Source organism: Jaculus jaculus, chromosome 1 (assembly GCF_020740685.1).
Source record: "Jaculus jaculus isolate mJacJac1 chromosome 1, mJacJac1.mat.Y.cur, whole genome shotgun sequence".
Taxonomy (NCBI): domain Eukaryota; kingdom Metazoa; phylum Chordata; class Mammalia; order Rodentia; family Dipodidae; genus Jaculus; species Jaculus jaculus.
This window is the reverse complement of record NC_059102.1, coordinates 27,759,879-27,772,026: the sequence shown is the minus strand read 5'-3', so window position 1 is coordinate 27,772,026 and position 12,148 is coordinate 27,759,879. Positions and strand designations below refer to the sequence as shown.

The 12,148-nt window shown below is 40.5% G+C and overlaps 1 protein-coding gene across 7 annotated transcripts in view; it reads right to left on the bottom strand.

Annotated features, from left to right (window-relative positions):
- Sorcs1 (sortilin related VPS10 domain containing receptor 1) overlaps positions 1-12,148 on the bottom strand; it is a 600,968-nt gene that overhangs the window by 148,768 nt on the left and 440,052 nt on the right. For all 7 annotated transcript variants that reach the window (XM_004659364.3, XM_045156924.1, XM_045156934.1 and 4 more), the window contains exon 10: positions 5,555-5,701. In XM_004659364.3, coding sequence (XP_004659421.2) covers positions 5,555-5,701 — 147 coding nt within the window. The remainder of the gene's footprint in view (positions 1-5,554; positions 5,702-12,148) is intronic.

Genomic DNA, 12,148 nt, shown 5'->3' with positions numbered 1-12,148 from the left:
TAGCCCCACTCCTACCCAGCAGACAATGCAGCAGAGATATAAAACCGACTTGTGAATTTCCTGGGATAGTTAAATGCTTAGCTCCAGTAAACACACACACATACACACATACACACACACCACCACACAGACACACAGAATCTGTAAAGAAGTTAGGTCCTCTCTCTTTAAAACACTCTTGTGTTTTCCCTAAGAGACTAAGACATTGTCATAGGTTCAGTAATACTCACATCTTGCTTCTTGGAAGAGCAATTCTAAGGTTTTGGAGGCATGTGGACCATAACCTGTAAAACGCTATCTTATTGTACAATACAGTCTTCAGAGAAAAGAAATCCCAGCTGGGCCCTCTGGGTAATCAGTCTGAAAATCCTACAAATACAGTCCTGAATTATCCTGGATATCTTATTTCTAAAGAATATATTTTACCAGAAACATTCCATTTGGGGATGTAATTCTGAACTTGTTCCACAATGGTAGCAGCCTTGCTGGGAAAAAAAAAAAAAAAAAAAAAAAAAACAAACAAAAAAAAAAAACTCTTTCTAATCACTAGGCTGTGCTTTCGGAGACACTATCACTTTCCAAGTGCACACAATCTAAAATCACTTTTTATCTCCTCTCTGGCACTGCTTCCAAGGCTAAGGAAGGTTATTAACTATCTAGGTATCCAGTAACTCAAAGATTTTGTTTTTCCTATTTTGCACTTCTGACAGATTTTTATAAAGTGATTTTAGTCTTTATTCCCTACTCTCATTCCATTTTCCTCCCTCATTCTGTTGCTTGGCTTCTAATGGTCATGTTAAATCTACAATAGGCAACATGGCTAATAAGACAGGAAGGTGCAAAACTCCTGGGTACCTTACCTCTATATCCCAATAATCCATCTCTCTTTAATCTTAATGCAGCCCTTGATTTGTTAACACTGGAGTGAATTGCAGCCTATATGTCCAGAAGGCGGATAGTTTGACAAATCAGAAGAACTGACAGAGGGCATGCATGGTTGCCCCTAAAATCAAACTGTGAAGCTCAAACACTTTTCACTGGAGTGCCTACATTAAACATAAAAGACTCAAAGACAACATGCACGCTGAGCACTGACCGGGACACAGGTATGTGTTCTTGGAGCTTACTCTTTTTTGTTTGTTTGTTTGTTCATTTCATTTTTTTTGAGGTAAGCTCTCACTCTACTCCAGTCTGACCTGGAATTAACTATGTAGTCTCAGGCTGGCCTCGAACTCACAGTGATCATCCTACCTCTGTCTCCCGAGTGCTGGGATTAAAGGAGTGTGCCACCACGCCTGGCTCAGAGCTCACTCCACATGGGAAGGTAGATAGGAAACTCAACATATGCACGGGATGACTTCATATAGCAATAAAGTTCAAGAAGAAAAAATAGTAAGGACAAGATCAAACTTGACTGGATACTCATGAATGCTACTTGAGATGTAAGAATCTGAATGCAAAGAAAACCTCTGCATAGAAAAGGGATTTTCAAGAGACAAAGAAAACTCAAATGCTATGAGACATGCATGACACAGTAAATTCCTAATGGAGAAAGAATCATGGCCTCATCCATAATGAGGAAGAAAGGCAGGAGACGCTGGATACCAGATAGAGGCATATGTAGGATTCTTACAGCTTGGGATGATGTATTTTTTTACGTGAACTAGAAAACCATCAGAAGCAGGAGTGATGTGGCTACTCAAAAGCTCACAGTGATGCCATTTCATAAAAATGAAGAAACAAAGGCAGGCGATTGCTGGGAAATAAAGTGTTTACCATTCAAGCCCAAGTACCCAAGTTAGACCTTTCCCAGACCCCGTAGTGGGCTTCTGTAATCCCAGCATGCTCAAGATGGGAGGCAAACACGAGAATTTTCCAGAAGCTCAGGGCAAGTGTGGCAGAGAACAATAGCAACAGAGTAAGTGCCAGAGAGAAAAATCTCTTGCCTCAAATGAGAAGGAAAGGAGAAAATCAATTTGTCCATTGTGCTCCATATGCATGCCCTAGCATGTATGTGCCTGCACACACACACACACACACACACACACACACACACACACACACATACTCATGCAAACACACATTTTTCTAAGTAAGAAATGAGAAATGCAGAATGCTATAAAGATGGTTGCAGCGATGACTCAGTGGCTTATATACAAGCATAAGGGTCTGAACAAGGACACCTGAGATTGGTGCCCATGAGTCTGTAACCCCAGTCCCATGAGGAACAGAGACTGCGAGTCATCAGAGCTCACAAACAAAAGGCAATTACTGGGATCAGTAAGAGACTCAAGAGAGTCCGGCTTAAATGAGAGCAGGCAGAGGAGTGATGGAGCAGGACCCCTGACCTTTCCCTCCAGCCACCACAGGTAGTAAGAGCACTGAATCCATCCCTCAGCAGGCACATAATATATGCACACACCACCCACCCACCCACACAGCACACACACACACACACATTCACATATCACAGAGACATACCACTCTGCGCACACACACACAAGAGTTGTAATAAGTAAATAGCTATATAAATGTGACACTATAAATATGAGCAGAGGTTGTTTGACATCAGAATTGTGCTCCTCACTACAGAGGAACACAACAGAAACATTCAATGTGATAGAAATGCTCTGTTATAACTGTAGTAATGGTTACCTGACACATACATTTGTGAAAATTCACGGATGCTTTTAAGGTACATTTCACCTCAATAATATCGACTTTTTAACATGGTCACATGAGTTACAGTGTGAAGAACGGATTGTCAGATTAAAATGGTGGAACCAGTTGGGAGCCCATAGGGAAGGATCAAGGATTGTGTGAGATGTGACTGTGGTGTCAATTGAGACGGCACCAGCGGAGATGGGAAAGAAAACACAGGCTGCATACACACTCTGGAAACACCACAATACAACTGCATGATCCTGGGTTGGGGGTGGAACAGGGAGTATCTTGCTAAGTGTTTTAAGAGCCATCCTTAATGGATGTTAAAGGTGACATAGCTAACTCTCTTTCTAGTAGGCATTAATCTCCAAATTACATGGTAAGAATGGAGAATGCTATTAAGGTCCTGGCACATCCCATGCATCTTTGGCTAAATATCACAATGCAATAAACTGGAATAATTTAGCTAGGAAGGTCACCTTTTTAAAAAAAAAAAGCCCTGAACTGTGCCTCGCATGCTATAGGTATTCAATAAATAGCTGTTAACATTTAGTCTGTCACTGGCTTTGTGCCCTCACTATTACAATGGGCTGTTTTTCTCCCTGTAAGTTGCAGTAATAAGGATGGAAGCTGAGTGGGAGGTTGAATTTGAGGCATCTTCCCTGATACACAGTGACAACTGAAAGATCCTCTTCAACTAATAAGGCAAAGCTATAGCTGCTGGCATCTTCTCTAGTAGGAGGGTGACCCATCTAGTGCTTTGTGAGATGAACCAGTAAAATGGCTGTATGGACTTCCTGCGATAGTAGAAAGCAAGATAAATAAGCATCAATGCCAGAGTTGTGTGAACGTGCTAACAGTGATGGATGGATACATAGATGAGAGATGGGTAGATGAACAGATAGGTGATAGATGACAGGTAGATATAGACAGACAGAAAGAAGGATGGGTAGGGCTGGAGAGATGGCTTAGCGGTTAAGCGCTTGCCTGTGAAGTCTAAGGACCCTGGTTCAAGGCTCGGTTTCCCAGGTCCCACGTTAGCCAGATGCACAAGGGGGCACATGCGTCTGGAGTTCGTTTGCAGAGGCTGGAAGCCCTGGCACGCCCATTCTCTCTCTTTCCCTCTATCTGTCTTTCTCTCTGTGTCTGTCGCTCTCAAATAAATAAATAAATAATTAAAACAAAAAAGAAAGAAGGATGAGTAGACCAACTACATACAAAGAGCACGCGTGCGCGTGAAAGAGAGAGAGACAGAGAGAGAGAGAGAGAGAGAGAGAGAGAGATCCTCCCATTTAAAGTAATAGTCTAGGGCTGGAGAAGATTGCTTAGTGGTTAAGGTGCTTGCCTGCAAAGGCAAAGGACCTTGGTTCAATTCCCCAGGACCCACATAAGCCAGATATGCACAAGGGGGCGCACGCATCTGGAGTTCATTTGCAATGGCTGGAGTCTCTGGCGTACCCATTGTCTCTCTATCTTTCTGTCCCTCTCCCTTTTTCTCTCTCTCAAATAGATAACTAAATAAAATATATTTATAGTCATAGTCTATTCATTAAATTCACAAAACTTTTCTCTCCGTTTTATAATCTTAAACAAAAATTTTGACCTGATCTACACAATATAGTAGTATTAATTAAATAATTAATAATTATCTCTTCTTTTTAAAAAGTCTTTATTTTCAAGGAGGGACTGAGGGAGGGAAAGAGATTAGAAGGGGAGAGAGACAGAGATAGAGAGAGCTATCACACCAGGGCTTCTAGAACCTGCAAATGAACTCCAGATGTTTGTATCATTCTGTGCATGTGAGTTTATGTGGGTACTGGGGTCATTAGGCTTTATAGGAAATTGCCACCTCTCCAGCCATTAATATTTTATTTTCCTCATCTGCATTCACTCAGTTCTTATGGGTCTGTCCAGTATACAGTGAACACCAAAGTTAATGAGAATAAGATGCAACCATGGAACCCAGCATTTATCTTGCCTCAACTAGCGAGATGCACAGATTGAAAAATGGGGATCTACATTTCATTCTTATCTTTGGTACTATCCTATATTTGTGTGTGTGTGTGAGTGCATGTGTGTATAAAATTTCAAGGTCATGCATTTATTGACCAAGCAAGACAAGTAAAAGAAATCTCTGTAATTTAAAACAGAGAGGAAACAATCATAGACAGTACTTGAGTAAATCAGGAAGATGGTGCTGCCACAAATGTTACTAAGTAAAATAAGTCCTAGGCTATCTTTATCCATACTGGTCCTACTGTTTTCCAATCACACTTTGTAGACTAAAGCAGGTGAACAAAGCAATTAGATAAGGAAACTGAGATGATCTTTTATCTTTTTTTTGGAGGGGTGACTTCTCTCAAAATGTGATAAAACATCTCCACAGGAAAATGCACACAAATCTGTGTTCATTTCCCCAATTCTGTAACTAACCTATGCATCATGAAGTCAGTAACAGGTGACATTTCAATCAGTGTAAGGTTTCAGGAAGCATTCTCTCCAGAGATGCTCAACTCCATATTCTACAAATTTTCTTCAGAGGAACTCATCAGAAGTTGGGATGAAGGGCTGGGAAGATAGCCCAGGGGTAGAGTTCTCTCCATTTGGCTGCCAGTACTCCCCGCCAAGAAAAAACAACCCAACAAAACAACTCAGGCTGCTAATAAGTATCCTGAAAGTTAGCATGAAAAAACTATGTTCCAGTCTCTTCTTTGGCCCATCACAAACGATAGGCCTGCAGCTCTTTCTCCCTCACACTCCAACTTCATTCCCTGCCTCGCCCGCTTTGTTCAACATCTGAACAAAGTCCCAGAACCATATTCATCCTCCTGCTGGACACCAGGTCCAGCCTGCCACAGTGCAGAGAGTGCTATTCAACATGCCAACTCACCAGCAAACAGTGCACGGGGTCCCCTCTTAGATCAGAGTCTGGTGCCTGTAGCAAGCGCCAGTCTCTGCCTTTGTTGTATGTGATGAAAGTCTTCACTTGGTTGTCAATCTTCTTGTTAGCCAAGAACATCCCCTTTATCCCTGCTACCTGGGAAAAATTGACATGGCTGAAAAATACATCAATCTGAGAACAGATATATTTCTTTATATTTTAAAAGCTGCCATATTTAATTGAGGACATTTATTTGTTTTAGATGAAAGAAAGGATAAAAAATTAGAGATGGGGATACCTCCCTAGCCTGCTGGAGAAAATCCAGTAGACTTGCAGCACCTGTTGCATGGGGGTGCTAACAGAAGCTCGATGTGGGGTTTCTATCTTAAGGTAATCTGGCCACAGCTGTCAGTTGTCAAGAGATAAGGCCTAGCACAATTAATTCTATTACTTCTCATGTATGCTGCACTAGCATGTGAATCATCAGTATTTTATTTCTAATGGTTGTGACATTCCTTTGGGAAAGAAGCACTGATTCTATTTCGCACAGGAGAGACATCTCAGACATATTCAGATGTGCCCAAGGTCACACTGTCCAATAGCATATTGTAAGTACCATACCTGGGATTGTAATTCAGAACTTTATAGCTTTAGAGCCGATACTCTTAGCAATTATCTAAATTACTGGCTTACCTTGACAACTGAAAGAGGTCAGTTAAAGATTTTAATATAATTACTATTAATTTTTCCCTAGTAAATAATTCCTGCTAATTCACCAAAATATCTGGCTTTTAAACTTAAAGAAGCAGTAGATTTTTCTCCAAATTACCAAATAATCCAATCTGAATCTCTACATCATTATTCTTACCAAAGCAGTTCTTGCTAATCACTTAACTCTGAAAATTCAAGTGCTTCCTCTCTTCTACATGCTAGGGAAGCGGTAACAATGGACAAATTGCCAAAACTGTGGGATAACAAATCATCACTTGTACACTAAGTTTTCATGCATTGTAGAGTTTACCAAACACATGGTCTAACCTGTGAGAAATGATCATGACCCAGGGAAACTGGAAGGCAGTGAGAAAAAGGTTCAAAGTGTTTGTGTGTGTGTGTGTGTGTGTGTGTGTGTGTGTGTGTGTGATAACTGTGAAATAGTCATTAGCCACAGTGTTAGGATAAGTGAATATAGACATGGATTATGTTCACAACTATCTGAGATACAAACAAGGAGCCATTCAATATGCCAGGAAGCGCATTTGAACTGACTTCACTTAGCTTTGACCCATTATTATGTGATGGATTTGAAACAAAGAGTGAAACAATGAGTCATGCTTCTTGTAATTGCAACACATTAGGTCCCATCATCTGCAGGTAGAACTTCAATTGCTTGCCATGAACCATATATAACAGCTTTTATGCCAAGTCTCTGAATGAAGAAACTGAGGAACTAACAGAATGTGCTTTTGTTTAAGATTGCAGAAAAAGTGGTTTCATACTCATATCTTACAGCTTTCCAAAATTCTTCAGATCAGCCCAACTGAATGTTTCACTTTGGAGAGTTTGGATTTCAATCAAGAGCAGACACACGTTTCATTTCTGCTTTTGACACAGTCAGACCTGGTTAGTCTGTACCTGCTTATTTGGCATCTGGGATCATTTAGATTCGGGCCAGATTTCTACTCTTTTGGAACAAGTTCATTAAACAAAAGAATTTTGTAAACAAGTTGTTGACAGGAACACTTTGACTCAGGAAAACGAGACATTCTGGGCAATCAACAAAAGGCAGAACGATTTCTTGTGCCTTGTTGATCTCTAAGAAACGTGGAAGGCATAAACTCCAGGAGTGTGCCACCTCCACCAGGTCTATGTTAATTACAACAGGTATTTAGTTATTCACTTAAACAGCTCCATGAGGACTGCTCTGCGGGAAACCCCAGCTTACTTGTGTTTACTTTCAAGAGACTGTTTCATACTTACATATGACCAAACTGCCAGTTGTTAAAAACATAAATTAAATTTGGACAATCAGTTACGCCAGTCTTCTTTCTTTCTATATAACCAGATATGAGAAATGGCTATCTGAGCCATTGTGCTCGAGGGTTACAATCATATGTGCAAAAGGCATAAAAAGTGTTTCCTATTTCGGTAAAGTCACTCTGTGTTCTTCCTCACGCCTCCATCTTTGGCTGGGCTGTCAGAGTGGGGCTCTGCATGTTTGGGAACTGGTTCATTTGATTTGTAGAAGTGGTGACTTTATTGGCCCCTGACTACTTGGCATTATCCAAAGCCAGTTGAGCGCAGAGCTGGGCTGTGCAATTCATCTCTGAAAGTGTGGCCTTCAGGTTTATCTTGAGGAATAAGAACTTGGCGAAGTGGAGAGAACGAGTGTCAACAGGGGGAAAAGCTAAGGAGGGCTTTTGCTTATTTTTCTCTTAGAGCCAAAGCGCTCTATTCACTGAAAGTGCTTTATTTCGTTACTTATTGCTTATTGTTTTGCTCACCTAGCTTCGTCGGTAAGATGGACTTCCCTGTGCAGAGGTTTCTGTGTCCTTCATGGTTGTCCTGGCCTTCACGCACCTACCTTTCTCTGCCTCTCACTGCAACTACAATGTATGCTGCATTTTCTTTTTAATGTTTTTAGATTTTTTTTATTTTTATTTACTTATTTATTAGACACAGAGAGAGGGAGAAAGTGATAGAGAGTGAATGAGAATGGGCGTGTCAGGCCCTCTATCCACTGCAAAAGAAATCCAGACACATGTGCCACCAGGTGCATCTGGCTTATGTGGGACTTGCAGAACTGAACCTGGATCCTTAGGCTTCACAGGCAAACACCTTAACCTCTAAGCCATCTCTCCAGCCCTTTTTAAATTTTTTTTATTAGCATAAAAAGAATTAATTTTTATTATAGTGTTTTTAGAGTAAAATTTCTATTATTTTTTTTTCTTTTCTCCATCTTTATATTCACCCTCCTCTTTCTTGTGCCATCTGCCCACCTCGGCCTTCTTTTTCCTTGGATGAAATGTGATTTTCTATTCATTGTTTGTAAACTCACATTGTGTCTTTTCTGAAATTTCTGCCAATTCTTTATCAAATGGGGAATCATTGTGCACAACAGTTGAATTCCATGGCTCTACATGGGTGACCTTGGATGTGTGTGCCTATGTGTGTATGTGTAAGCTGAAGAGTCCAGGTAGGGATAGAGGGCGTGTCTATGCTGCCAGATAACCTTTCTCTGAATCCGCTACCCAAGTGGGCCTGAAGGATGGCATGGAATCAGCAAAGTCATATATCCTCTGAGCACTGCGTCTTCTTCCCGATATAGGATTTTCAGTGAATATACTCCTAAGAAATAATACACCTGCTGTTGGGAGTTTTTCCTCCTCTGGAGAAATACCTGTTATATTTTATTCCTATTGAATTTAGCATATCAATCCCTGTGGATAATGAATATCCTAAAACCTACTTTTCTCTCTTTACTTTTCATATGGAAAAGTTCTATAACTGAATCCTCCAAAGTAGTTCATAATTACTCATTAACATATGATATCATAAAATCCAACATACTGCTTTGATTAAAAGTTAAGCATGGGGCTGGAGAGATGGCGTAGCGGTTAAGCGCTTGCCTGAGAAGCCTAAGGACCCCGGTTTGAGGCTCGGTTCCCCAGGTCCCACGTTAGCCAGATGCACAAGGGGGCGCACGCGTCTGGAGTTTGTTTACAGAGGCTGGAAGCCCTGGCGCGCCCATTCTCTCTCTCTCTCCCTCTATCTGTCTTTCTCTCTGTGTTTGTCACTCTCAAATAAATAAATAAAAAATTTTTTTAAAAAAAGTTAAGCCTGAGGAGAACAGCGCAAACCCCAGGTGAACATGAAGCATATACACTGCCCCAAGACAACGGTCTCAGAATGCTACTGCCTTCCCTTACCTTAGTGGACACGTTGGCCATGGCCATCTTGGAATCTTGTGAACAACCCTAGATGTTTCCCCCCATAGCCACCCCTCAGTTTACTCAATAAACCTCTTGAAGAAATTAATATATATTTTTCATCCTCATTTACTGATCCCAACACGTCTTTATTCTTTGTTTTGCCTTTCATATTCATAGTACCTCCTACATCCTGGTTTCAACAGTGTGAGTCCTATTTTTTTTTTTTTTTTTTAATTTTGAGGCAGGGTCTTCCTCCAGTCTTAGCTGTCTTGGAGCTCATTCTGTAGACCCACTGTGGCCTCAAATTCATTCTGATCCTCCTACCTCAGCCTGTAGTCCCAGAGTGTTGGGACTAAAGGTCTGTGTCATCACTCCTGTCTAGGATGAATCTTATGGGTGATAATCTTCCCAGAAATGTCTCTAGTAACCTTTGAACTGTATTTCAAGTTGGTGTGATTTCTCACATTATGGCCTCCAGCCTTGACATAAATTTGGTTATCATTCATTTATTGCTTCATTAAAATTATTAATAGTGAAGTCATTTTGTGTGGGGGGCAGTTTTGCTTCTAATTAGCTAAGTAGTAAGAAATCTCTATTAGAACACAGAACATAAGAAGGCTGAGGCAGGAAGACAGCCAGGAGTTGAGGGCCCCATGCTCTATCCTTACTCCAGGCTGACCTTGGCAGCAGGAAAGACAGAGCAAGGGTAAAAGAGAGAAGATACAATAAGTTATGTACCTTTATTGAGTGCTCATGAAATACCAGGTAGTGCGCAAGAGATTTTTTTTTAACAACTGTCAACACACAAATCAACCACATGCTACAAATCATACAGAAAATATTTTCATCGCTTGAAGAAGAATAAACAAGGGGTCAGATATGGCAAGTGACTTGCCTACTATCATTCAACTACAGAACCTTAGCATTGGACTCTACCTGTGGTAGTTTAAATTAGGTTGTCTCCCACAAACTCATGCATTTTGAATGTTTGGTTCCCAACTGATAGGAATTTGTGAGGTGAGACCTTGCTTTAGGAGGTGTATTGTTGGGGGGAAGCGCAGGGTTGTTACAGACAGCTTCCCCTTGCTGGACTGACTCACCTCACTAACGCTGTTGTACACCTGCTGTGGCAGAGGTGACGTCCAGCTTCTGCTCACCGCATGCCGCCCCTGCCGTCATGGTGCTTCCCCTTGAGACTGAAGTTCAAAATAAATCCTCTCTTCTCACGAGCTGCTTTTGATCTGGTATTTTATGCCAGCAACACAACGGTAGTTACAACACTGTCTGTCTAACTCCAGAGACCATATATTAAACCCAGTCATTGTGTTTTGTTGTTGTTGTTGTTGCTTGCTTTTTTTAACAAGTTTATTTCATCCTAGAGTATTTTGTGAGAAATATCATATTGGCATATCATGTGGATAGAACTGTGTAAGTTTCTTATTCTTTAGTATATTCGCTCAACAGCCATATAGTAAATTTTTTTTTTTCAGCTGAACTATGCATCTGGCATTCTTTAAATGACTGAGGATCTAATACTTGGAACAATTAAATAAGTATTCTTTCATCTAACAGAAGGGTTTTGAGAATCAGAATATGCTAGCTGTCTCTTGAATAAATCAAAGGAAGTCACTGAGATATCTCCCTGCATTCATATTTACTCCATAGAGTTCTTTTTCCTACACTCATTTTTCATACTTTCCAAGTAGAGGTTAAGAATTTGGGAAGACCTATGTACTGATTTTTTTTTTTTTTTTGTATTTACCTCTGAAGCTGATGGGGAAATATTTATTACTACATTCTTAAGTTACAAATCTTAAGTATGAAAATTTGAAGAAAATAAGGACAAAACAACCATAGCCATCAAAGACATTTTCATGACCATGGTTACTTTGTGTTTGAGGATGGGATAGTTCCATCCTCTAAAAACAACATTCCAATCATGAAAGATATGTGCCCCAAGAGAGCCAGTGATGTTCCATAATCAGTGAACCCACTTCAAATGGCCCAAGGATTAACTCTTTTCCTGTTACAGGATCAAGTAGCACTATCTTCCTAGAAAAACAGTCACCCAGTGCATATGCTGGGATGAATGTGACTTGAACTGGAGAGAATATTTCTTCTCTGCCAGTTTTTCTTTAAGCAATCATGATGTAAGACAAGATGTTGTGATTGTGTTTTCTCTTTAAAAGAGAAGATACTCATTAGAAGAAGACTCCTTGTGTGTAGCAAAATCCACCCTGCTCACTTGCCGTGTCTTTCATGTTCTGTACATTCTGAACTTGTCAGCCAACTGCCCTCACTCCCAATCACAGCTTTTTCCATTCAGCTGGGTTGTGCTGTCATTGTCCATTAAGCCAACATGTTCATCATCATCACTAATTAATATTCTCTCCCCAAAGGAGCAGGGATATTTTCCAAAGCTGTCAGACTCCCTCACATCATGCATGCCACACAAAAATACCAAGAATTAGATGTTTCAGATACAATCATCTTTCCCTTGCCCTGGCCACCATCTCACATGCTCTTTTCTGCTACTCAAGCCATACTGGAACATTTTTACTATTCAATAATCACAGAGTTTTAGGACATTTGCTTCCATGCTTTCCTAAACACATACTTCCACAAGAAAACAAAATGGAAGCTAAATGTCTTTACTCTCTGAATCTAAGCAAGA